The sequence below is a fragment of the Hypomesus transpacificus genome, chromosome 19 (assembly GCF_021917145.1).
Source record: "Hypomesus transpacificus isolate Combined female chromosome 19, fHypTra1, whole genome shotgun sequence".
In the NCBI taxonomy this organism is placed as follows: Eukaryota; Metazoa; Chordata; class Actinopteri; order Osmeriformes; family Osmeridae; genus Hypomesus; species Hypomesus transpacificus.
This window is the reverse complement of record NC_061078.1, coordinates 13,564,452-13,592,120: the sequence shown is the minus strand read 5'-3', so window position 1 is coordinate 13,592,120 and position 27,669 is coordinate 13,564,452. Positions and strand designations below refer to the sequence as shown.

At 42.5% G+C, this 27,669-nt stretch overlaps 1 protein-coding gene and 1 long non-coding RNA gene across 3 annotated transcripts in view; one reads left to right on the top strand and one right to left on the bottom strand.

The window, feature by feature from the left end:
• The window catches only part of galnt18b (UDP-N-acetyl-alpha-D-galactosamine:polypeptide N-acetylgalactosaminyltransferase 18b), a 41,200-nt gene extending 33,227 nt beyond the window's left edge, over positions 1–7,973 (top strand). The window contains exons 8-11 of the mRNA XM_047041914.1: positions 68–205; positions 1,568–1,663; positions 3,894–4,058; positions 7,215–7,973. Coding sequence (XP_046897870.1) covers positions 68–205; positions 1,568–1,663; positions 3,894–4,058; positions 7,215–7,361 — 546 coding nt within the window. The 3' untranslated portion in view covers positions 7,362–7,973. The remainder of the gene's footprint in view (positions 1–67; positions 206–1,567; positions 1,664–3,893; positions 4,059–7,214) is intronic.
• An 11,304-nt stretch (positions 7,974–19,277) lies between these two features.
• LOC124482323 lies at positions 19,278–25,179 on the bottom strand. 2 transcript variants are annotated; one of them, XR_006957734.1, is made up of 4 exons: positions 20,774–25,177; positions 20,209–20,383; positions 20,053–20,127; positions 19,278–19,725 (listed from the first exon to the last, which is right to left on the bottom strand). It is a non-coding gene; the product is annotated as an uncharacterized LOC124482323 (long non-coding RNA). The 2 variants fall into 2 exon arrangements; XR_006957733.1 differs by having other exon boundaries at positions 20,209–25,179.
• Between the last annotated feature and the right edge of the window lie 2,490 nt (positions 25,180–27,669).

Below are 27,669 nucleotides of genomic sequence, written 5' to 3'. Positions count from 1 at the left end.
TTTGTATCTTCAATGCTATTACAGGCTAAACGTATGTGGGTGTGTCTATGTGTGTGTGCGTGTGTAGGACTCAGGGATAGACATCGGGGACATCTCTGAGAGGAAGGCACTGAGGAAGAGGCTGCAGTGTAAGACGTTCCGTTGGTATCTGGTCAACATCTACCCCGAGATGAGGATGTACACGGACACCGTGGCGTACGGAGTGGTAAGCCCAACACTCCCCCTTTTTTTAAGACCTCCAATGGAATAAACCACCGCTTGAACATCACAATGCATCGTAGAACGGTCTGGTCGACGACAGTTGGGAACACAGTCGTTTCACCCAGGGGTGACTTCCTGGATGCAGTGGAGGTGCTGCTCACTAGCCCAGCCTGAGTTCCAGGTCCATATCCAGGCCCAGGCTCACGTCCAGCCCCAGCCCCGTATCTAAGCCCAGCCCCAAGCCAGTACCCGTCTCTGTAGCCAGGATGTCTGCTCCCCTCAGCCAGGGCATGATATGATAATGGAGCAAGCCGGGCGAGAGGTCTGACTCAGGGATAAGGCAGAGATTATACAGACACCTGGCCAAGTGTGAACGCTTTGATTACGCGCAGGAGGGAGAGCTCTATTGTGTATGCACATCTAGCGTGAAATCTATTGTCGACCTCCTCCACAAGAGGAGCCGTGTACGTTTCTGCATAAATTGTAGCACAAAGAAGGAGGCCGGTTTGTAATTTGTGCACCAACAGTGTCAGCAGCTACTGTATGTTTTTCTGTATGATGCATGTATTGTATTGACGCCGTACCTTGTTCTTCAGTGGTAAGGTTCGTGAGCAGAGCTGGCTTTGTTGCTCAATGGGATTCTCCGCAAGGCTAGACAAACGACTTTGTATTTGCATGCTAGTCAACGCCAACATACCGGCAGTATTTATATTCGCTGTTCATGTTCAGCCCAAACAGCTTTATTTATGTAGGCCTCCGTACATCAGTGCAGTGTGCCTAAATCTACAGTGACACACAAACAGAGGTTTCATTGGTGAGCCTTTTTCATTTTCCGCTTGATTTCCTACCATGTATTTCCATAAAACCACAAAGGCTAGATGGCTAACGAGAGAAAATAGGTCAGCCTTATTAAAATTAATTCTAGGAGTTAGGGGGTTCTGAAATAACTTGTCCTCATTACTCGATATATGCTAGGTGCATTTGATGAACTTGTCAGTCATGTATGAAGGTCTGAAAAATCATTACATGTTCTGTACAGCATATCAGGTCACGAGCCAGGCCACAACTCACAGTTTTCTTCTCATCTAGAGAGAGAGGAGTGTTCTGCATTATTATTTCTCACCACAGCATGAAACCTGAAAGAACTTATGATTATGTTTACCGTCAGACTTTGTCATTGTTTGAACATTCCTCTAAGATTATCCTTGGCAAGCCAATAGAGGGCTTACCACAGATCGTGAACGCAGTAGGGCCATCATAATGTCACACCCTTGTCAATCAGCCACTGTCACTTTGCTCACCTAACCCTGAATCCTTTTTGAATGACAGATCGATTCAAATCCTGTTTTCCTCTGTCATCCTCCAGCTGAAGAACTCGTTGAAGAATGACCTGTGTCTGGACCAGGGACCTGACACTGACAACGTCCCCATCCTGTACCTCTGTCATGGGATGACACCTCAGGTCAGAGCACACTCCCACCCTGACCACCATGCCCTGGTCACTCCATCATCTCCAAACATCCGAGAAAGGCAAACAGTGTGTGTTTGCCTCATGACAAGGAGAGGAGAACTTCTCCTCTCCTTGTCATGATGGACTCGGTGAAAGAGTAGGAAATCGAGTACGAACTGGACGCCTTTCACGCCGTGAATCACGCCAACTAAAACCACCAGCTTCTCCGAGTTGTCAACAGCCAGACGGGCAGCGGACCAGCTCCAAACTGTTTTCCTTCACTGTCCAGGTTGTCTCTCCACTGTGTGTGCGGCTCATGCTGCTCTGACCCAGCACGGACTGCTGCTCTGACCCAGCACGGACAGCTCAATAGGAGCCAATACCCGTAGTCAGAGAAGGGAAATGTTTCAAGTTTCCTCAGAAAGAACTTTTCACGTTTGTTTTATTTGGTAGAGAGGGAGAGATGATTTCTCAGAGTGTTCACAAACCGTTTTAAGACTTCAGCCGAGAGGCAGCCATTAGAAGATCATTCCTGGGGGGTGCAGTAGACTTTACTAGTTATGAACAGCAACTCTAGCAACCGTGTCTATCTGGGTCATGCTGCCAGCATGACACAATCCGATCTCTGCACAATGTGCTGGCTTGGCACTATTGTAGACGTCACTTGCACTGTCAATTACCATAATGTTTGACAAGTAGAATGTCTTCACGTTTTGTATGGTAATATTGAAAACCAGGCAAAAATCTATATTAGGTTCAAATGAAAGATCTCGTAACTTTCCAGAGCCGATTCTGCAAATTGTATATTATTTTCTCTCTCCAAATTGCATATCAACTTCGATCTGTTTGCACCTGGTATATCTTAAGGCACTTTCTGAATGTTTTTGAAAGAATTTGCCCTAGCAAATTCTCACCTAATATGTTAAGTGTCCTTAACCGTGACTAGAAAGTTTGATTTTCGACCAACTCTGTGGTTACCAGTTCACATTCATTGCACCTTCATTTTAATGCCCACTTTACAAATCAAATCTGGGGAGAAATCTCCAGAGAGCGCATCAAATAAGCTGTGATCTCTAAAAAGGGAGAAAGATTGCCACTGCTGATCATTCCCTAGACACCCCTCACATTTTCCTTAACAAACAACTCCAGAGAAAACAAGCTCGTTCACACCCAGTTGCGCATCCAGAAAGCTTACGAGTTAGGAATCCAACAATGTTAGACAAACGAACAACCGTGTAGCTCTCTAACCTTCACTTGTCACACAGCAAAGCCGTGGTCAACCGATTTCGAAGGTTTCTTTAAATTCAGCATCCTCGTTTTTTCTTTAGAAAGGCCTTTCCCTCACTATAGAGGTTTATGAAAATGATGTTTGTTTCAACAGTTCCATCATGTTTAACATCAATAACTCCTCCCAGCACATCAAAAAGTCATGCTCCCACCCCTTCCATACCTAGCTCCATCCAACTGTGATGCACCCAGCCCCTCCAGCTGTTTCCCCCACAGCCTGCATCACCCCAGCCCACACCACCCCAGCCCTCCTGGGGGCTCAGCCTCCCACACCTGCAGGCACAAGCCTTTTCCAACCCACATGGCAATTCAATCGAGTCTGTATTACAGCTGCCAGCAAATGCAGCTGTCTTCTTTAAAACGCACACACGCACCCACACACACACGCACCCACACACACACACACACACCCACTGCTTCCACTCTGTTCAAACAGATGCTTTTTCCTGCCGCTGGTGTTTACGGCCTGTTAGCTAAGTACAGGCACAGAAGTGCCCTTGGAATAAGTGGGCTGTAGGGATTGCGTTAGAGAGTGCAATTAGTAGAGTTTCCTGTTGGCTGGTCAACTCATATCCACCCTTCTTCTCCATAAACAATGAGCCGTTTCCTCCACTGGGCTACATCCTCCTATCCTGCTCTGTGTCGGCCTCGGAAATGTCTGCTCTAGGGTAACCCAAAAAACAAACCCACATTTGGGTCACACTCTATAAATGTTGCCATTTTTCTCAGTAGGTTACAGAGAACAAGGGGTCTTATTACACAATATATCTTATCTAACTGCCTTGGGATGGATGAAGTACAGTAAGGCAAAGGACCTATTCAATATTGTCTGAGTCATTTCTTCCATGCCTCAGTTGGTTATGAGAGGTATATATCACTGTGTACCTGATTTAGCTCCAGGTTGACATATTAGAGTTCTCCCAGATCTGATTCCATGACGGTGCGTTTCTTCCAGAATGTGTACTACACCAGCACCCAGCAGCTCCACGTGGGAGTTCTCAGCCCCACCATCGACGACGATGACAACAAGTGCCTGGTGGATGTCAACAGCCGACCCCGCCTCATTGAGTGCAGCTACGCAGCCGCCAAGCGCATGAAGCTCCTCTGGCTTTTCACTCAGGTAAAAGAACAGGCCAAACACAAACACACACACACCTAGTCCACACAAAACGGATGACAAATGACTGGAAAAAGAGGGGTTCACAGATCAAAGTCATTATGCGTAGCTATTGAGTGAGGTCATTAGGAAGCACGGCAGTAATGGGGATGGCACAGGTAGCCCGGGTCCACTCGAAGGGGTTTTCATTGGTCCTCAGATCCAAGGCTGGCTGCTCTGTGTGATGGAGGTAGCCTCATTAGGGCGTGTCACAGGACACTTACGAAGCGGGGAGTTTTGCGGCGCATGGAACTCGCCGCATTCCTCCAACCCTTAGACGTGAACAGTAAACACGTTCTAATGATGCTCTCTGTCTTCATTACCAGGGACCTCCTCCCCATAACCCAGATCACTTCACACCGTGGTGTAGAGGAGCATTGAAAGCACCAAAAGTTTGGGTTTGGAGGGACCCATTAAAAGTGTTCCTGACCTTCTGTAGATTTACCGCCTTTTATTAATTCGTTATATATATGTACAGTTCTGGGCATGGAGCACACAGAACTCTTCAGAACCCCTCGACAAAGGGGAATAGAAATGTTCTCACATCTTCATCAGTGGGTATGCGATGGGACCAACTTCAAGGACTTGGGTTACAGAAGCTCCATATTCTATTCATTGTCAAGCCGGATAAATGTTTTATGGTTTGGAGATGAAATTCCAGAATCATCGGCTATATGATTTTTTATGAAAGCTTGATACTAGGGGAATGAAACAGACAATATGCTGTTGAGAACTTGACATGACGACACAGAATGTTACTGGCTGCAGATTTGCAGTGTGTGTGTTCCACTGCATGTATGTTATACTGTACATGTGTATTGAAGATGAGGTTGTCTCTCTCATTGTCTCTTCAGTGTTCATCATCTCTCCTCTGATGGTGCCTACTGTACATCCAACTAACCTGCTAGAATTCTACAAGGATAAGACTTGGCGTTTTACTGCTGTGGAGTCAAACTAGATCAATTATGAATTTGATTTCAGCTTGACACTGAAGTATGTGAGATCCCTTGTGGGAATAGTTTGCATCAGGACAACTCAAGCGTGAACGAGATAACAGCCCAGTCCTGAGGAGAGACAATCTTTGCTGCCTACCTGAGATGAGGATGTGGAAGGATTCAGCAATAAATGAATCTCTGTCCGGGTGTAAATGTCCGTGACAATTCTGTGATTTTCCTCTGCATAAAAGCCTTGTCAAAGTAGAATTTCTATCTACTCTCCACGGCACAGCAAGGAAATTGTTTTTGATATAGCGGAGGGAAGAAGAATGAAAGTCTGCCTGCACGAATAGAGAACAATAAGCTGTTACTACTTTTGCTGGAGGAAAAGCCCCACACAGCAGCTAAAACATTCCTCCCTCCCTCCCCCCCCCCCCCCCCTCCCACACACACATGCGCACACACACACAAACACACACTCATATAATCCTGATGGATCAATTAGATGACAGGACTATGCCAAGTTAGTTAACCTTCTGACCACTGCTCTGAACCCAGAACCATTATCATCTGGCCTCAACGGTTCATTCAGTACAGAAGATCGATACGTTTGGCAGTAGTTCATGGTATCAAGCCAGCTGACTGCCAGCATACTGACTTACCTCTGCCGACTCATATAAAAACACATCAGACTTTGAAGGGGCTTCATATGGTAATTCCTGTTGTGTCCTCAGATAACCTTTTGGCGTTGACTTGTTAGATTCAAGTGCAAAAAAGTTTTGTGGATATCCACTGTTGTGTGAAATTGCTCAAAGTTTCCAACGCACCCAGAGGAATGTGACTGTTTGCCTTTCTGATGTGGTCGCGTCAGCTGGTTAAGGCCTGTCCTTTCTGTTCTTGGTAATGCAAACACAAATGAAGTTTGAACATTTGAATATTGTCTGTGTATATGTTTTAGTGCAAAGTTTTAGTCAAACTGTTCAATATTTTAGAGTGCCTCTGGCAAGTTATGGTAACAACACAATGCCAAATGAATTCATGCATTTTCTATCTGTTGGAACAATTTAGGCTGTCTAGACACATATTTTTAAAGGTGTAAATCTAATCTAAATAGCTACTGCTCTTTTAATTGGGTAGAAATTATTGGATCCACTTTCTCCATTTTATGCTACATCTGACAACTGTACTACAAAAGGATACGTTAATTACTGATGAAAACAATTACAAGGAGCATGTACACTGTAGCGCTTTCATGTATTTCACACTGTGCACTCAAGCAGATCATTATTTCATTCCATAGCTCTTAGGCATAGTAGACCTGGCAGGTCTACCTAACTAAACAGACAACATTTATAACTAATGGAATCCTATCACAATCTCAATCAGACAGTGGCATCAACCAGACTTCTTGTTATGATTTAGATTAATGAGCAGCCTGATTACCCTGACCAATGTGAGGTATGCACTAACAGTGACTGTAATCACAGATGCCTGAAGGTGCTTTTACATAAAGTACGCGCTTAATCTTTAGATGTAATCTAAAGTGTGATCTAATGAATAGGTTGATTTGGGGGAATCCTTTTGGCTGTTGAGCTGAATGTTCCTGTCCGTCTCAGACCCACGATACAAAGCCCACATGAGCGCTGTGCTTGTTATTGCTCGGATCGCATCTCTGAGATCCGCTGGAAATGCCTTTCTGCTGCCAGTCACTCGCAGACAGTCGGCTATCTGATAGCAATGTTACACCCTCCAAACTCACTGAGCGGAGGAGGAGAAGAGATGGAGAGATATGCCTTGCAGCAGAGGAGAAGAAGAAATATATCATGGAGGCCCTATCACAGAAGGTTGCCATGACAAACCTGGCGTGTGTTATCCTCAGTTGTGTGAATAGTGGTTTCTTTGAATTCTGTCTCATTCACTTTTAACATTGCCTTATTCCAGAATCATGGATTTTATGCCCGTTAATGGTCATTGTGGAGAGATTGTTGTTCTGTGCCGTTAACATGCGGATGCTGTGTGTTTTGTGTGTGAGCGGAAGACCATCAGTGCCCAGAGATGTGCGTCCAAACATCCCCGTCCGTCTGTTTGCAGCCAAAAGGGGTTTCAGGGGGTGAAACGACACAGCGCATCACCGGTGCCATGTTCCCTCGCTTCATAATCTGATCTACCTGTTTGTGTTTTCCAGGGAGGCTCCATTCAGAACAGGAAATCGAAGCGATGCCTTGAGCTCGTGGCGAGCAATGACAATGAGTTTGGCTACCAGCTAGCCCTCCAAAAATGCACTGGACAGAAATGGTCCATCACCAACGTACTGCCTGGCAGTTCCTTCTGATGGACCTTCAGAGAGAACACTGGCCCTTTCCACGGTAGCACACTGGACTAACCGACAACCAGAGAGAGAGAGAGAGAGAGAGAGAGAGAGAGAGAGAGAGCAAGAGCTAGGGTTGATGGTGCATGGTAAATGACAGTCATTGCTGCACCACGATGTCTTTTGTTCACCAGTTGACATCACATGATAAATGTTAAACATTTTCTTTCGCCTACGGGATCAGCCATAGTTGGTTGGTTTATAATGTGCATTATGAGATACTACAATTTAATGGAGTATATTTTGTGAACTGTAGGGTCAATAGGCTATATTGTTTTTGTTTTTTCGTTGACTTGATGGTATTACTGGGTCCAACATGTTCATTTTTGTACTCTGTACATGATGCTACTGTGTAGCGAGAATTAAGAGCTGTTCCCTGCTGTAATGGTTTTATTCTAGTGTCTCAGGTTTGTAGGTTAAGTTTATTATGAGAATCGGCTGTACAGTTTTGGGTGAAAATGCCAACGTGTTGGAATATCTGAAAATAATGACCTATTTTCTACATGTAAATATTCCAAATATTTATAATATATGAAAGTAAAAGAACTGATGATAAAATAAACGTGTGGATGTGTATTTTGTTGACGTGGGTGATCTTTCTTTTACACCAGCAGACTCTATCATGCTGGTATGTACTACTGTACTGTGACTAATTGTAAATGTCCTGGATGTAATGTTATACAATTAAGGCTGTCTTTGCACTTAACTGTTATTTCTTCATGCATTATACAATATGTTGCTTAGAAGTCCTGGATAATCAGTATGGACAGGCAACCGTGTGTCCTGTTAGTGTGACCGGAGTGGGTAGTGTGACCAGAGTGGGGAGTGTGGTCCCAGTCTCTCCTGATGGAGGACCAGATTGGGGAGTGTGGTCTCAGTCTCTCCTGATGGAGGACCAGAGTGGGGAGTGTGGTCCCAGTCTCTCCTGATGGAGGACCAGAGTGGGGAGTGTGGTCCCAGTCTCTCCTGATGGAGGACCAGAGTGGGGAGTGTGGTCCCAGTCTCTCCTGATGGAGGACCAGAGTGGGGAGTGTGGTCCCAGTCTCTCCTGATGGAGGACCAGAGTGGGGAGTGTGGTCCCAGTCTCTCCTGATGGAGGACCAGAGTGGGGAGTGTGGTCCCAGTCTCTCCTGATGGAGGACCAGAGTGGGGAGTGTGGTCCCAGTCTCTCCTGATGGAGGACCAGAGTGGGGAGTGTGGTCCCAGTCTCTCCTGATTGAGGCGGCAGCAGGAGTGGTGGCGGAGCGGGCCGAGTGTTCCTGTTGGCTCTATGTACCAGGGGAGGAGACGAGTGGCACATTCTGTTTTCAACATGCCAGTCCTCATTAGCATCCACATTCATGCTGGGCCAGGGGAGACATGGCATTAAATATACATGGGAAACCCACTTTCATCAAAAAGCTCCCTGCACCAACACTTTTAAATATGCGCAATATGGGTCCCTTTGTGTGTGCTCACATTCTGAATTCTGATTCTTTTTTGGTAGGACATTTGATATACTCGTACTCAGTATTCATATGTACCATATGTTACTTTTCCAAGCATTTACACAAGCACACACAAGCACACACTCACACAGTCACTACAGTGTTCCAAGTTCAAATCAGTGGAGCTGTGTCTGGTTAGACAGCCAGGAACAGGCTTCAGTGTCTCCTCCTGTCCCAGTGAACATCATATCATGTGAGATGCTGATTAGAGGATTGGAAATTCATAGCCCTTCTCACAGGACGCCGGGGCATCTCACCCAGGGTTCTAAAGATACGGACCGTCGAGAGGATCATAATGGCAGGACACCACCTGCTTTTAGAAGTCTTTCATGAAGCGATCCAGAAGTTCCTACACTCTCAAATTCTCAGGATTGTCTCTTTGAGTGAACACACCTATTACTGGATGTTTTCCCGAGTTCTCAGTAAAAAATAGAATCCCCAACCCAATGCACCAGTGTCCTTGGTGTGTGTGTGTGTGTGTGTCTGGGAGAGAGACAGATATAGAAAGTGTGTGTGTGTGCAAGAGGGTCTCATTGCCCTTGCCCACATCTATAATTCAGGTGTCTCAGGAGAGAAAGGCAAGGAGACAGGCAGTGCCTCAATAATCATGCACATTCACTGTTCCTCCCTTCCCAGACACACAGCAATAAAACAGAGAGGAGGAATATATATATATATCCGAGGCAGAAAACAAGCTTGGTATGATCGAGGGAACCAGGAGAGGTTGGGATAGCATACGGAGGCAGTCAGATTCTCGTTTACTCTCAAATTGAGAATGTGTGAATGTCCCACAGGAGCTTGGGTCTGTTCTTTCTCCTGCATGTGAGCTAAAGGTGGCAGAGGGAAGCAGGGGGCCCTAACCTAGAGGGCCCCACCGGGACCCAGGCATATGAAGCTGGGCTTCCCCAAAAATAAAAAGTACTTCATCATTCCTGTATCCATGGTACCCAGCGATACCACTGCTGTGCTAAAGCCATGGATTAATCTCTATCACATTTACTGTTTGTTGTGTTTTACTTTACTTAAACAAACAAGCACAATTTGTGTTACTTGTCACCGTTAGTTGTTTTATTAGATTCAGAGTATATGTTAGCACGCTTCTCCTGTAACCCACGTTTCTCCCGTTGCCATGGTAATGTGTATTAAGTCACAGCTTTTTCAAACATTCCCATGAGTCCTAGTAGAGGTGCACATGCAAACAGAGCAGGGCTGACAAAGTCTAATTTCCTGCAAATGCAAGATTAATCTCTGACCTTTTAATACCACGCTTGAGAGCTCTGAGCCATGCAAAAGGACTATGTGACAAATACCGTCATATCTGCTTGCATGTGTTCTGGTCTTTGTTGTTGCTAAATATAGCCTGGAAATCTACTCAGAATATTTAGTCGGAGGTTTGCAAAGGACAGAAAGAATGTTAGCTTGATGGGGAAACATCCGTGAGGCACCCCTTTCTCTGGCTTGATTCATCCAAGCATGCGTCTGTGAAGTCTTAAATCTGTGAAGTGTTATTCTACTCTTTTCCTATTTAGTCTCTTTTTTGACGGTGATCATTTCAGTGGAGTGCAACTGATGAAATATCAAACCAACTCCAAGTGATGTCAGAAGGATTCTGCTTCATGATTGATTCATCGAGTTACTGAGCCAGTCAGTTCCAGTTTCGGATCTCAAATGAGGTGATCTTTGTAGAACCATTTGTTACAGTGGGAGAACGTCAGGGTTCCGTGTTTAGACAGAACCCTTATCAAACAGCAAACCCTGAATGGTTCATTCTGACCTGAACACAGTTTTATATGGAACATTCTAGAGATAAAAATGATTCAAACGTTTTTTTTTATTTTTTATAGCAAATAGTTCCTTACAAACCTATACAGTAATCTTCTATGTGGCTTCCAACATCAACAGCATGATCTTTACAGCAACCAGACCTCAAGAGCTCTTACCAATTGTTTACATTTACATTTAGTCATTTAGCAGACGCTCTTATCCAAAACGACTTACAGTAAATACAAGGACATTCCCCCGAGGCAAGTAGGGTGAAGTGCCTTGCCTAAGGACACAACATAATTGTCCAGGAATTGAACCGGCAACCTTCTGATTACAGTTTTTCTTGATTGCTTAGACACATTTCTTGAAACGGTCACCCATTTTCTCAAAACTGTAAACACAAAACCTCATCTTCAACCACTATTTACAAAACCTCTGAATCCTCTTGCAAAATGAAACTTTTGCCTCAAAACTGTTTTACCTGTGCTCAAAATCACACTTTCGCCTCAAAACAGATTTACCTGTGCTCAAAATCAAACACTGCTCTCAAATCATAAACAAAGTGATCAAAATGATATACACTATTGTTATGATAATATTCTGTCGGAGGATGGGCCAAGGAACGCACCACAATGAAAAAGAGTTGACTTTGTTTATTAATCGAGCTGCTCGGATCAGGTCACCACGACAGGCAAAGTGGTTGGCATGACTCACAAACATGTCTCTCAGGTAGACATTATATATGAGCTGGACCATACAAATATAGTAACCACCAAAACATATCCTTAAACGGTAGACATTCCACAACTTAAGGCATAGGAAGAACAACGCACAGGTGGTGCAGTCATCACTCATCGTTTATACCATTATCTGCATGTTGCTCTGTCCAAAGGTTAAAGTGCACATTCTCCTATCTATATGTGTATTGTCCGAGACCTGCTGCGTGACCTCTTGACCACAGCAAGAGACTCAAGCTTCTCTGTACACAGAAAATCTGCCTATCAACTATCAAGCAGTCAGTAAACAATACACAAAAAATAGAAAACACATTGTTCAAAACATGTAGTTCTCAGAGAAAAGTACATTTTTAATCTCAAAACAAATTTCATATTTATCCGTCATTGTCTTTTGATGAACGAAAACATGTTCTACTCTGCTTTGCTCTTTGTTCTTTCTCCTCCTTGTACCCCTATACAGTACTCTACCCTGCATCTCACTAACTGGTCCTTTGTCTCTGATACTGTAATTCTTGCTCTTTGTTATGAACCTGCAACCAGTCAAAATGTATTGAGCAGTCAGTACTGTTACTGTAACAAATGGAAAGCACAATGTTCAGGGCCATACAATGTGTTCATTGTACAGTATAAAGCCTAAGATGCACTGTACTACAGTATACAATACTGAAAGGGACAACAATCTAAGGAGTAAACGTGATCAATGTGCATCTTCTTCTCTTTGGGCTGGGTCAGGCCAGAGCACTTAGTCGACATCACAAGCAATATTTTCCCACCTTCAAAAACGTTTTTGCTCTCTGAACTGGCTTATATTGGTTGTGTCACATCATTTGAAACAAGTGAAATCAATTTTGAGTGGTTGTGTTTAATCAATGACATGTTTTCTCTATTTGTATTTGAGTGTTGCCAGTATGGATGACATGTGCATTAGAGTGCAGAATGTGTTTTGAGAATGAGAATTTGTTTAGAGTTTTGTGAGATCTGCAAATTGTGTTTTACCATGTGAAATGGTTTAAGGTATAGAGTTCAGGCAACTGATTTTTATTTTTTTCAGGCAACTGATAACTGTGTTCAGCCAATTGTTTTTAGTGTTTTAGCAATTGAGAAAAACTGTAATAGCCCAATTCCCTAACCGCTCAGCCATCTGACCCCCCTGACCTCAGACATTCCCATAGGACAAGCCCTCAACACACATATCACCTTTTTGGCTAATGGATACTGCCTGCTACAATGATGAACCCATTACAGTGACTACCCATTTCACTGTATGTCGTTACTAACAGCCATCATATTTATTTGATAAGCCATCCTGTATTTTTCGGCCATTCTCTCAGTCGACTGGTATATTTTTGGCCATGTTTTCTGATATTTTACGTTTGTTTTTAGAACACAAATGATCCCTCAAGACTGTTGACTTCCCTCCTATAAAAAGATCCACAGGTTCAGGCTGTTATAATGGCTGTGAGAAATATCCTCTGGTGTCCATTTTCCTTCAATGCCCTCTCTCAAGTCACCTGGTATCTGCACAGACATTTTGACCAAAAGACCCCAGCAGTTTTTGAATAAAGTCTGTAAATGAGTCTGTTCATAAGACACTGAGGGGAGAAATCATGAGGATAGTCAATTCTGTGTTTCGCATCTGTTTGTCAAAGCTAGAGAGGGCTAGACTCGCTCAAAGGCCAGAGAGAAATAGTATTCAAACAGTGCAGTGCTTTATTTAAATAAAAAGTTGTGTACACACAGCTTAGGTGAAACCTCTCAACAGAATTGATATTTTTAATTCAAATTAGTAGAACTGAATATTTCATATGCAGAATATCTCATGGGAGGTTTGTTGATGTTGCCGAGGTTTGTTTGATGTTAAACCTGCTATCAAAGACACTGACCTAAATACAAGTTAATCATAGATTACCTCACAGACAAACCGCACCTTTAAAGTTGAAGTCACTGGTATTTACTCAGCGAGAAAGCCTCATTTTATTAGCACCTGGTTGGATGCTTTCCTCAGTGGTGCACACAATACAAGAGGTAAGCTTTAGCATATTGCAGTAGGAATCCATCAATGCTTTGGAAGGCCCCTATGACTTAATTAGATATGCCTCATAAAAGAGATTTCTTGTGCTATTAAAACTCACTCACAGTGGGGTTTTGACTTTGAGTTTTAGTACATAGTTATATACATATTTTTTTACAAGGTGAAAATTATATTTCTCATTTGCAAAATAGGAATCCCATCAGTTTTGCAATAACAGATGCATGACCAAATGTCATATTTGTACCCTTCTAAGGCTTGTTAATATGCTTTTCAGGAGTGTCTCAGCCTAAATGAGTTTTCTGTGTGCTTTATTGGTCTGTGTAATGAAATCCTTAAATGAACCAACTAACTCTTCACTCAGAAGAATGAGGGTTGTTTATCTGTTTTCACTCTTCTTAGTTTTCAGTATTCTCGTCTGCTTGATTCTTGATCAAATCATCCAAAAATATAACAAATCCTGCCAAACCACACTGAAATATACCACGTTGTTATCCCTCAAAATATTAAGAGCTGTTTAAAGGTTCCAAAGATAAGATGTCTCACAGGCCTATAATAACTTGTTCTAGCTTTAGAACTCAGTCCAGAAGTCATCAATATTTAATAGGATGTTATGCTTTCATGAAATCCTTTTTATCACATCTACCAGCTATCATTCTTATCTCTACAGTGTTAATTCCCAGGATAAGATAGGCTTGGTAAACATCTCATTCATGAGGAACCAAACAGCTGAATTGGTGTCAACAATGTGGAAAATTCTGTAGGTGTAATCTTGCAGGCTGGTCTGGTTAACGCATGTGATCTATTCAACAGCAAAGTTTAAACTGCTACTAGCTACTTACATTTTTGTACTTATCAGGAATGACAGAGGAGGCGCAGCCTGCTATTAAAAATGATAGTTTTCTCCACTGCAGAAGGAAAGACAGCTTGGTCTCTGACCCCGTGTTTTCATACAGCTGAGCTAAGGTGTGCTCTAATTGGAAAGTGAAACAGGGAAATGTCTGGAGCACGTTTGTCAGCACATTTCCTTGCCGGTGTCAAAAAGGGGCCAGGGATATGAGGTGGAAAGTGAGCTTGGCTAGTCCTTCCACACTGGATTTCAATTGTTGGTCAGGCAATGAGAAAAGACATTGTTCTATCATAATAGATACAGAAAAGGGCAGTTCACCTTTGTGTAGGACTTTCTACGTCTTGTTACCCGTGTGACGTCATTGAGTCATTGTGAACACTTTCTGCTGCATTGCAACATTACACATGAATCACTCTAATATTGTACATTGCACTGTCAAACTCCATGATAGAATATTCCACAGATTCCTCCACCCAGAGGCAGTGTGTGTGTGCGTGTGTGCACCCCTGTCACTGTTTTACCTGGCTTTCAACAAATATCTGTTGAGCACAATGGGGAAAACTGGGCCACCGAGCGCTCCTGAGTTTCCTTTGTATTAATATTTCTGATAGAACTGGGTGTGATATCGGCTCCACGCCCGGCGGATGCTATTACCCTCCGCAGTGCAGGTCTTATCAACCTCAGTCACCCTGCTAATGGGACTGGGCCGCACAACTGATTAGGACACCTGCAGTGCAGGCAAACTAGCACCTTGCAGCTATTGTTCCAGACCACCACCTAGAGAGGAGGAAGACACCCACGGGGCAGAATGATAGCGAGCAAGCATAGGCCTGTGTTGATGAAGCTCTTTTTCACGTGCAACATTGGTTCCACATAAACGATTGTTTCACAGAAGAGACTTACCCGTGATATTCTTGCGGGTAAATCAAGATATCTTGCAGGAGTTCTTCTTGAAAACACGATGGGATTTAATGGATTTGCACTGATTCATTACCAATTTCTTTTGAGCCCAGACACAGGTGCAGTAGTATGTTCACCATGCTCAGATGGTACTTTTTTACCATTGAATTGTCTGACAGAATGTGAATGTACAGAATGAGGTAGGAGGAGACGTTGAAACCCGGGTCAAAAACAAGTGTTCACGAGTCAGTTATTTGATATGCCACTCACACTCTCTTCCTCGCTGAAAACAATTGACCTGAACAGCATGAGAGCTGAGCTATTAACGCTGAGCATCTCTGATGTTGTTTCTTTGGCTGCAAACATGGATGCGACAGATGCAGGAATCGTTTGATATGCTAATGATTATGAGTCAGGAGAGAGCAGCAAGACGAGGAGGCAGTTTGATGCTGCAGAGGAAGGGACAAGGTCAAATCCACACGCAGACGTTCTCACCTACAGTTTGATACTGCAGGGGAAGGGACTAGATCAAACCCACACGCAGATGTATTTACCTACAGGGTGACATCCAGTCCAAACATCCAGTCAGACACAGAGTTGTACTCAAGCACTCAAGCAAACCCACACATCCACACTCTCCACATGTAGAAAACATTGATCCATGCCAGCTGATAGAAAGAAGAGAAAAGGAGACAGAAACATTTCTTTCTGGTTCTGAGAATCGGTTCTGTTACTGTGATGGCATCACACCCTTACCAGCACTGAGACAACATGGTAGAAAATAATGATAGATGATGGCCACTGTTTGGGGCAATCAACTAAGAGTTACATTTAAAGAACTTCTCTCAGTAAAGGGGATTTTACTTAACCGTAAAGAAGTCAGATTCTCAATTTGAGTGGTCCAGCAGTTTACCAAACAAATTGATCCTTGAGGCACCTATCATGTTATGTTCTCTCTCTCTCTCCCTCTCTCTCTCTCTCTCTCTCTCTTTGGTGGTAGGGGCAAGGTGTAATCTCTGTCCTGCGGCAGAGCTAATTAATATTTTGTGATAGACAGTGTATTCCCTCGTCTTTCTCTACCTCTTTCTCTCTCTCTCCCCCCCTCTCTTTCTTCCTGTGTGTGTGTGCCTTTGTTCGATGTGTGTGTGTATGTGTGTGTGTGTGCGTGTGTGTGCAGTTACTGCAACTAAAGGAGGCAGCACTCCCTCTTCCTCTAGCGCCAGTCTGTCTTGCCTGTCGCCATCCGTTGAGCAGCCAGAAAATGAGGCCAATGCCAGGGGTGTGACAGCTCAGTGACACACCACTCCGACAACATCAGCACGACTGAGAGGAACTTCAAATCCTGTCAAACAATGTGTGCTGTTCTGAATAAACTCTAATAGATGATTGAGTCTGAGTTTGGGGGTGTATGAAAGAACTGAATCAAAGTGACACAAAAAGGTTCTCATAAAAGAACACGAGTTACGCAAATTCTCTGGAAAATGTACCTCAAATGAAATAGTGTTTCTAGACATGTTGCATTCTGAAATTCTGAAATCAATAAAACAACGAAATAAAGTGTTATCAAGGTCGTCACATTCATAGACACATTATTGTGGACGCTTCGTGTCCTTCACATGCAGCCGAGCACTGAGAGTCCCAAGGCTGCCACAGTCTGAGAAACAGCTGCTTAGTATGCTTCATTCTTAGTATGCTTAATTCTTAGTATGCTTCATTCTTAGTATGCTTCATTCTTAGTATGCTTCATTCTTAGTATGCTTCATTCTTAGTATGCTTCATTCTTAGTATGCTTAATTCTTAGTATGCTTCATTCTTAGTATGCTTAATTCTTAGTATGCTTAATTCTTAGTATGCTTAATTCTTAGTATGCTTCATTCTTAGTATGCTTCATTCTTAGTATGCTTCATTCTTAGTATGCTTAATTCTTAGTATGCTTAATTCTTAGTTTTCAGCCTGTGGTTGTTTGCCTTCCGAGTAATATGCCCCAATAAATGTAAATGTTCTCAAATTCAGCATCTTTCAGAACTATTTGTTTGAGATTCACAGAAAATAGTATTTATGATGATTCACCAACTTTGTTAAAAGGCTGTGAACCACAGTAAATTGTTTTCAGGAAACTGACACAGTAAATAAAACTAATTAAACAGTGACTGCACAGGGCCGAGCAGGAAGTGAAAGACATGCCACCCAAGGAAACAAAAACTTTTCACACTTGTCCACAACCATCTCCTCTGAGTACGACCTCAGTATATGCCCATCGGTCTTTATCACCGGGAAACAAAATCAATCGAAACCGGACAAGCCAAATTGAGTCAGAGGAGGGTTAGATTGTCTTCGAAGCTTTGCTTCGCTTTTGCATACTGCTCCACTAAGCTTGAAGTTTGTGTTCAGTGACTCTGAAAATAAATCAAAGAACTATCAACAATAGATGCTTGCAGAACCTGACCCTCACTCTAACCCTTTCCATTCCTCATAGGGAAAGTATGGAAACTTGATTACCTTCCTGAATACTTAGCAGAGCACTCTGTGCAGAGTGTCCTGTGAAGCAGGGATTAGGGGATAAGAATGAAAGCACGAACAGGAAAGATTGAATCATTGAGCATAACGCAGACAAATGAGAGGAACAATCCACCATCATATTCTGGAAATCAGGTGCAGGCAAGTCCAACTTTATTTTGGGAAGTTCTAAATGTCTGGAATGAAAATACAGTGTGAATCCCAAATAAGATTAGGCAATGTTCTACCGTGGCGCAGAATCACAACTTGCCCTGAATAGAGCACCATTTATCCATGATAGTCACACACAGGTGGCTAGCTGCTTGGCTACGCTCACCGATGTAAGAACATTTCCTGTGAGGAGAAAGATAATAGTTAGAAGGATTATCGCTTCTTCTCTGACTCTCAGGAGTTATATTTCATTGTTTTCTATCTTTTCTCTCTCCCCCTCATAGCCCCATGCAATGTTAGATAGCAGCACCTGTACAATTTCTCTCACTGTGAAGCAAGCAATTTCTGTTGAACAAAAGAGAGATTGCCAACAAATGTATGCTCCGTACTGCATAGGTTGGCATTTTACGTTCAATCCTCAAAAGAAAAGATAAACAGACAATGTGGCTGGAGAATCGAACGATTTAAGACGTGTTACCGTCTGATAGAACCTCATCACAGTTTCAAAGAGAAAGATTTGTTTACCTACTGAAATGTCCATTCCTCATTTTGGAAAGACTTGATACAAAGCCTCTGGCTGAACAATAGTCTTTGTGTTCAACATTTCCCAGTTTTTTTTCTGTTTACGCCATCTGTGATTTATGTCTTCAAGAGACTGAATAGAGTGTTTTTCTCACCGGGCAACATTGACTCTAGTTCTGTCCTCTGCTTCCACATTGAGTTATGGTGGAGAACTGAAGGAGAGAATTAAGCAGCCACACTCCTTCTTGGTTGCAGATATTGAATCGACGCGTTCCCAACCGCAGTGAACATCAAAGGAACTGTCTCTCTCAGTCACCTAGTGGGACCCGGGATTCGGAGTCTGAAGATGCGGGATTGATTGTCAGAGTCGCTCAGCTCTTTGATTACACGCCACTTATATGCCCAGACTGGCCTTGATGACTCAACCAATTAACGGTGACAGAAAAATATTTGACACGGTGCTGGCGTAGCCTTAAAGGATAGAGAGGGGAAAAACAACTCTGAAATGTATATTTCATCTTAGCTTGACTCAACCTGAGATGAATTATGTAAAACAGCAGCTTGATATAACAGATGCTGTTCCCATGTTCTTCTTCCCTGTAAGTTATGACTGTCATGTCGTACCACCTGAGCCTCTCAGTTTCACCCTGAAATAGGAATGGTGGTGTGTGGTTTGGTGGCAGAGGAAAGGAAACTTGGCTTCACTTCCGTAATATGAATCAGAAAGGGATTTATTCGCCATGAAAGTTTGCACAGACAAGGAATTGGCAGGTAGGTGCATACAATAAACATATAGGAATCTTAAATTTAGATATATGGTCTAACTATACTAAGGATACATAAACTAGCAATACTAAGTGGAATACAATTAAAATTAAATATACAATAAAAAAAATATAAGTTGCCATAAAATTAAATATAAGTTGCTAATTTACAGTATAAAATACAATTTAAAATACAAAAATTATATAAAATACAAAAATATGAGGCAGGTCCGGGCTCTTCTGAACCCGTGTGAGCACCAGTGGTCCAGGACCGGTGAGGCTCGTCTCTCTTGGCAGACCCCACAAGCTTGGCCGGACACCGTGCAGCCAGGGATCGAGGGACGTGGTCCGAGTCCCTCCAGAGGTGAACAGGCGGTGTGAAACACGGTCCCGTTACTCAAGGCTGACTGGAGCACATGCCCCCAGCACTCAGCTGATCCCTCATCCCATCGCCCTGTGCCGCTGGGATCTGTCCCTGTCTGGGCCGACGCTGGGTGACATCTGTCAACATGTTTGGCACGCTCCAGGAACAAAACCCAACCATGTGGGAGCCAGCTATCAGTGGCAATAAGCTTCTACCAGTGAGAGAGAGATTGAGACGGGGGTGTCTTGGATAAAGAATGAGAACGGGGGTTAAGGGAGATATGAAGGCAAAGAAATGTAGTAAGCAAATATACTTACATTAGAAAAGGCACAGCGGTCAAATAATTTAATTTCTCTTTTAGATTTTGTCACTAAGATACTGATGAATATGTATATGGGGCAATCGGTTGGTACAAAGATGCTACATCACCCAAATTTCTGGTGTTTATGGTAATATTAATTGACTACAAGTAAAGGCCGCTTTCTTATATAATCTTAAGGAAATACTTTAGGGTAATGGAATATCAGAGCATATAAGGTTACTGTGGTTTAATGCTGAGAGATCAAATTACCAAAATGGAAAATGTTGGCTATTTCAGTCCTGGCTGTATTGTTGAATCAGCAGTATTGGGATTCTAATCTTCTCCCTGTATGGATGATGAATATTTAGCAATTAGGAAAAGGAGAGGGGCCGTCAGCTCAAGAAAGAAAGTGAAAAAGAAGAGAACCTTTTCATGGCCTGCAATCTCATCTCTGTTGGAAAACTTCTTCCCCCATCTAGATTAGTTCAAGCTGAGTGATTTAGAGCCTCAGTGAAATATAATCGTCAGGAAACAGAGCATGTCACAGCCGGTGCCTGGGCAGCAGGGTTCAGGATAAACGGCTGTACATCTGATCGATGAGCTGTGGGCGACACAAACACAGACCACCTGTTGTCCGAGGCATTTTCAGGTGTGCGTCTCCCAGTCAGAGATGACAGGAGGTCAGTGGCTGGGGTGAACAGTACATTCTAGAATACTGACCACCACGGTGCTCAGCTGCTTCACTTCCTGCACCCACAGATACCTGGCTGTTGTGCTAGTCAAAGTCCTGTTGATAACCTTCTCCTTAACACCGAAATTGGATCTTGCATGTTTAGAGTGATAATACTGATATTTATGTATTTGCTATTTACTAACGGGTGTGACAGTGGTCATGTGACAGTGGTCACCCTGTGTCACAGCGGGTGGTTGACCAGTTTTATGCAGTACAGCTTTTCATGTAATACTAAGGTCAGATTAGAATCATTCTTACCTGAAAGGTTTACTCTGGCACATAGATTATGTGAACTGCTGATGACTCACTTCTGGAGGCTGACAAAAGGATCAAGCTGGCAGGGAGGATTCCCTCCAGACCTTCCTTGTGTGGAGCGCTGAAACAGTGGCAACCTGCTGGAGGCGTTTAAGGTCTGGTACAGTGCATAGAGCGCTCAAGAAAGCGCTAAATGCCATGTGCTGTGAAAATGACACTGAGGTGAGGGAATCTCTCGCTCCAGACTCTACAGGCTGAGGAGCTGGAGGCTGCCAGAGCTGGGAAACAATCTCAGTGTTAAAAACATTGGACTCAGTCTGGACTTAAGTAGGAACAGAGCATGTGGGCCCAGGGGGACCATGATATGGATTAAGTATAATACATCTTGACCATAACACTGGGTAATGGCACTGTATTCTTTTTTAATAGCATTCACATTTGATCAAATGCATCTACTCTCAACCATGTTTGTCCTGTTCCAAATAGGAATGGACCTTTAAGACTGCTGCAGTCGTCAATGAATGATGTTGATGTTGAGTTCCATGTCCTGGGGTTTAGAGTCAATGATTTGTAACGACCTGATAATAATGTTAGTCTTACTGCAAGAAGAACCGATTTTTTGCTTTCAGAACAAGGGCACCACTTTTTTATGGTTGGTTCAGGTAAATTGCAGGAACAGTGTTTGGCAGAGGAAGTGAAATGGGCCTCACTGCAACGCTGGAGATGTAGCGCAACACTGAAAATAACATTACAATTATTGCTCTGGCACTATTAAAGTGGGTTCCAATGTCCCAAAAAAGAAAACTCAGCTTTCTATATTTCTGTTTTATAACACTTTAACCTCACCCACAGGGGACACAGAAGGAGGCCCCAAAAATTCTGTGCAGTCAAGTAATTCTTCTCGATGCCAAGGTCCAGATAATGTTCAGTCTTGCCATCAGGTGGGGGGGCTCTTGTATGTGTGAGCAGAGTAGGAATCAGCCTCAAGACTCACCAACGATGGCTCACACAGTCCCTGAACCCCAACGCAATTTGTAGATCTTATGTTGGCCAGTGCTCTGTTTCAGCATATCCAGGCAGTTGTGTGAGTGGAATGTTAAACACACACTCAGTGGGAGCATGGTGGCGACTGCCCCTGTCTGTCAACTATGACCCCATGCCCTCAATTCCTCTCCTCCCTGCAACTCAACATGTGTGGGCGACACTAGATGCCATTAAAGAAGAGACAATTAGATGCCCTGCAAGGTGACCCACAAACAAAACATCCATTGAATAAAAGTTGGTCAGGGCTATGAGGTGACTTTCTAGGGAGAAAATTATACCCACAGTGGAAGCCAATTAAGCTGAATCTGGCCATTTCAGTTAAGGTGAATTTCGAATCTATGTCTAGGGACTTCAATGAGCTGTTTTACATGAATTATACAGCACAAATGGCTTTTGTTCTGAATGTAATTATGCTATTCATGCTGAGACCTTCGTCAAGTAGGAGTTTAGTTTGGTGTGTTTTTCCATGCTGCCATGGATTACTTGACTGCTCTTTGACCACATACCACAAAAACTCATTCAGAGTTTAGCACAGTGTTTACTTGCATATTTGTGAGTTGCCATGTGTGCATGTGTTTGAGAGAGAGAAAGCGGGGGATGGAGACATAAAGGAAGAGAGAACGAGAGAGTAAGAGTGTTGAGGACGGGGACGGACGGACGGACGGCATGGTGATTAGGAAAATACAACTGTGTTCCTGCACGTTCTCCTTGTGAGTGTTTCAGGGGAGTGTGAAATCCACTGACCTGGGGCCCAGGCAGGATCTCCACCTCTGCAAACACAGGCCGTCACACTGCCTTCCCATCACCACACTGTCAAACTCCAACATTCCATCTCCAGAGATCAACATTTCTCAAACCATAGTGGGTTACAAGGTCATAAGTGCCTAAACTGTCTGTGATCCATCTTGTGACTTCTATTTCTGCTGCGTTCCTCTTGTCCTTGAGGTGTTCATACAAGTGCAAGCCTGCATTCAGTCAAGCTCACCAAGAGCTACAGACAGTCATCGAGAACACTGCAGCACCATCTACTGGTGATTCAGAAGGTCAACTGTGTTCCGACAACTCCCAATGCAGACAATTTGTAACTCTTGCTTGAGATTATTTAAAATAAGTATTTCTGATGTTCTATACATCTAACGTTTGACTATACTTTTATTCATTAATGTTCCTAATCTAGTACGTCTGTTCTGGGGCTGGAGAGTAAAGATAAAGCGTCTGTCCTAGCCAAGCACTGATGTATGTTGCTGATAAGCATAAAAAGTCTCTATCATCGGTCTTCCTGTTTCTTCCATCCTCTTTGTATTGGCTTGCAGCAAAATGAAATTTGCATATGTTCGGCTCCCACATTACTCCTTGCGAGAGCAAGGGCTCTCATATGAGGGTCAATATAATGTATAATGTAATGTGTAAAACAGCAGATTTTTGTAGTTTGTCGCAGAGATGACAACTAATTAAGTTGTGTCTGCTATGTGCTGTTTATGTTCTGACCTTCATGTCTAGTAGAGCAGAACTCCCTATTCAGCATACAAGCATACTGCATAGTCGGTCACCTGATATAGCAAAGCACTCGGGAGATTTAACTTGTTAAAATAGAATGTGTTATCCTTTAACTGCATGATTTTGCTCCAGTTCCTCATAGTTGTGCATGAAATACACTGTCCTATTCAGCATAAAATCAAGGGATAGAAAGGATGTAAGGCAGGTGGTGATTTCAGACACTAAAACAGCTGCACATGCACATTATTGGATTTATGTTAGAAAGGTGTAGGCATCTGATCTAAATATTTACCGGATCAAAATCAATACTGAAATGTATCAAAACCTGTACCAGATTGTCAAATGCTTACCACAAACACGCACAGAAAAAGCATGAATCTGCTCTCGTAATGAGCTAATATACATGCCATTATGGTTGTCACTTAGGGCCTTATTAGCTTAGAGTAGCTGGGTGCTCACAGCCAGACAGCTGGGCTCATTTTCCACTGATGAATGATTAAAGAACACCCTCCAGACACACAGCTGCAGGAGTCTTGGGGTATAGAAAAATCTATACAACTGCTTTGATGGCAGATAATGAAGAAGAACGGGGCGGATAATAAGAACTGATTATGAAAAAGCCAGTTCCATAGCCAGGGATCATGCACAAGCCAGCCAACCAAACTCCCAATTTGGGTTTGAGAGAGATGACATTGGAGTTGAATATGCGCCATGTGTTCTTTAAACTCATTATTGTCCATTGTATTCCATGACAGAGATTTGTGTGTGTGTGTGTGTGTGTGTTTGGACATTAATATGTATTATTATTCATAAACATGAATATGTATTGCTGCCTCAAAATAACAGTAGCTCTCAATGCCTCTCATTCCTGTTCCAAATGCATTTTATTGGGATCTTTATTTATTATCAATTGAAAAGGTTATCACAACTCAAAAGGATGGGTTCATCAACAGACAGGAAATGGCAAGAATATTAGTAGATATTACTGTAAGCATTGTCTGTCAGTGTATAAATAATCCACAGACAATCTCTGATTAAACTAATTTCATTTGTCTCTGGTCACTGTGTCAGGATCTTCCTGTCCACAATAACATATTTTATATCAGCCCAATCTACAACCTCATGCAATCACTTTCCATTTCCCACCCCTGACAGGAGCATGGGTTTAATTAACAGCCAATGTGGTCGAGAAATCTGTGTTCAGTGTGTTTGTATTTGCACTACAAATAGTAAACATTGAATTTATCAGTGTTTGTGAGTGTTGAGAACTTGTTATATGTTGCCTTGTTACGTGAGGTGATTTGGTAGTGAGCCTGACAGTTTATGACAGGTACAGGCTGATCCAATTCCCCAATACAGTGCCAGGCTGTAGACTTCTGCTTCCAGAAAATGGAAATTCATAAACAATGCATGCTTTGAAACTAATTGGATACATGCAATACACAAAGGTAGAATAGGTCAAATGATTACAAAATATATATATTCATTTCAACATTTAAAATAATCATGTTGAACATTCAAACTACCAAGTCTACAAATTGATTTGTTCAAGGTGTTGATTAGTGTAGCCCCCTCTGTTTTTCAGAAGTTCAATGCTAAAAGTGGCAAAGCTATCCAGTACTTACAATTTGGTGTGTAGAGATAGAAACCTGCACTGCACTCTTAACATGTCTACATTTGTCCCAGAAGTCTTCTGCTGGAGGCATAAATATGACTCAGCATGACAGATCAAATGTGAGCAACAGGGTCCGTGTCGTGAACAGATGACATCACACTTTCTTAAGACTCTCAGTTCCTGGAACTTCCTCTCACAGTGTTTCAAAAAGAACGTCCTCCCTCTTCTGTAACCATACAACCCCAAGTAGAACATGTTCTAATCTGTAGACAAACCAATTATAAAACACGTTCTGTACGCAAACAAATGACAAAACATGTACTCAATTTTAAATTATGTCCGTCTTGTTACAACAAGTGAGGATGACACTGAATACTCAGTTCCAGTTTCTGTAAGAGATCTGTTCTACAAAGTAGTAGTCATGATATGACAAATGACAGCGTACAATAGTATAATAATGTATGTACAGTGCCCTCCAAAAGTATTGGAACAGTGAGGCCAATTCCTTTATTTTTGCTGTAGACTGAAAACATTTGGGCTTGACATCAAACGATGAATGTGAAACCAGAGATCAACGTTTCAGCTTTTATTTCCAGGTATTTACATCAGGATCTGATGCACAAATTAGAAAATATCACCTTTTTGTTCGAACCCACCCATTTGTCACGTGAGCAAAAGTATTGGAACATATGACTGACAGGTGTGTTTTGTTGCCCAGGTGTGTCCTATTACATACATTATTCAATCAATAAATACCACTGAATGTCTACACTCAGGTTCAGATTGGGTAAGATAGGTTTTGTCTATGCAGACTGTATTCAGAGGTGAAAACAACATGAAAACCGGAGCGCTGTCTTTGGGTGAAAAACAAGCAATTGTGAGTCTTAGAGAAGATGGAAAATCAATCAGAGCCATTGCAGAAACATTGGCCATAGCCAGTACAACCATTTGGAATGTCCTGAAGAAGAAGAAAACTACTGGTGTACTAAGTAACAGACCTCGAACAGGTAGACCAAGGAAAACATCAGCAGTTGATGACAGAAACATTGTGAGAGCTGTAAAGAAAGACCCTAAAACAACTGTTAGTGAGATCAGCAACAACCTCCAGATGGCAGGAGTGAAGGTATCACTATCTACTGTTCGCAGAAGACTTCATGAACAAAAGTACAAGGGCTACACCAGAAGATGCAAACCACTCATTAGCAAGAAGAATAGGAAGGCCAGGCTGGAATTTGCCAAAAAGTACAGAGATGAACCTCAAAAATTCTGGGACAAAGTTTTATGGACTGATGAGACAAAGATTAACTTTTACCAAAGTGATGGAAAGGCTAAAGTTTGGAGAAAGAAAGGAACTGCTCATGATCCCAAACACACAAGCTCATCTGTGAAACACGGTGGAGGTAATGTCATGGCTTGGGCTTGCATGGCTTCTTCTAGGACGGGCTCATTAATCTTCATTGAGGATGTAACACATGATGGCAGCAGCAAAATGAACTCGGAAGTCTACAGAAACATTTTGTCTGCCAATTTAAGGAAAGATGCAACCAAACTGATTGGCAGAGCCTTCATCATGCAGCAAAATAACGACCCAAAACACACTGCCAAAACAACAAAGGAGTTCATCAGGGGCAAGAAATGGAAGGTATTAGACTGGCCAAGTCAATCTCCAGACTTAAACCCTATAGAGCATGCATTTTACCTGCTTAAGAGGAGACTGAAGGGAGGAACCCCACAAAACAAACAACAACTGAAAGAGGCTGCAGTGAAAGCCTGGGAAAGCATCAAAAAGGAAGAATGCAAAAGTTTGGTGACGTCAATGGGTCACAGACTTGCTGCAGTTATTGAAAGCAAAGGATTTGCAACTAAATATTAAGTCTTATTCACTTAAATATGTTTTAAGTATATCTGTTCCAATACTTTTGCTCACATGACAAATGGGTGGATTCAAACAAAATGTGATATTTTCTTAGTTGTGCATCAGATCCTGATGTAAATACCTGGAAATAAAAGCTGAAACGTTGATCTCTGGTCTCACGTTCATTATTTGATGTCAAGCCCAAATGTTTTCAGTCTACAGCAAAAATAAAGGAATTCGCCTCACTGTTCCAATACTTTTGGAGGGCACTGTATATAGATTCACATGAACAAAGTTGAATATATTCCATTAAAGGAGAACAACCTATCTAATATTTAACTAAATCCCTGTTACTCCTCTGCAGTCCTTAGCAACTATAATTTGAGAGAGACAGGAACCGTCTACATAGAACATTGTTATCTGAGATTGACCAGTGAGCCTCCTAAACACACAGCCTCCAGCCACCAGGCACAGGCCTTCTGTCAGTCAATCAATGTGCTGCTCTGGCAAAGAGCACATTTCCATGGTTGACTGATTCACTATTATGATGCATTGCCTCCGTGATATTTTTGGCCACATCTAAACTACTCATGAATGACTTAACTATTGAAGACCTTAGCAAAAGGATTGCCATCTGTTTGATGGGACAGTCTTTTGACATAGGTCGGTATCCGTTTGAATTAAAATGATAATCCAAATAATAATGTTGGCTAGTTTATGTGAACTGACTTTTGCATGTCAGTAAGCGTGACCACTATCTTCTTTAGATACCGATTGCATTTTCTATCTATTTTCGTTTTTTTACAACTTCACATTAATTTTTCAGAAAGTTTATTGTATGATTGATATTTGCGAGAATAAAAAACTGACGCTCATTCGCGGAGGCAG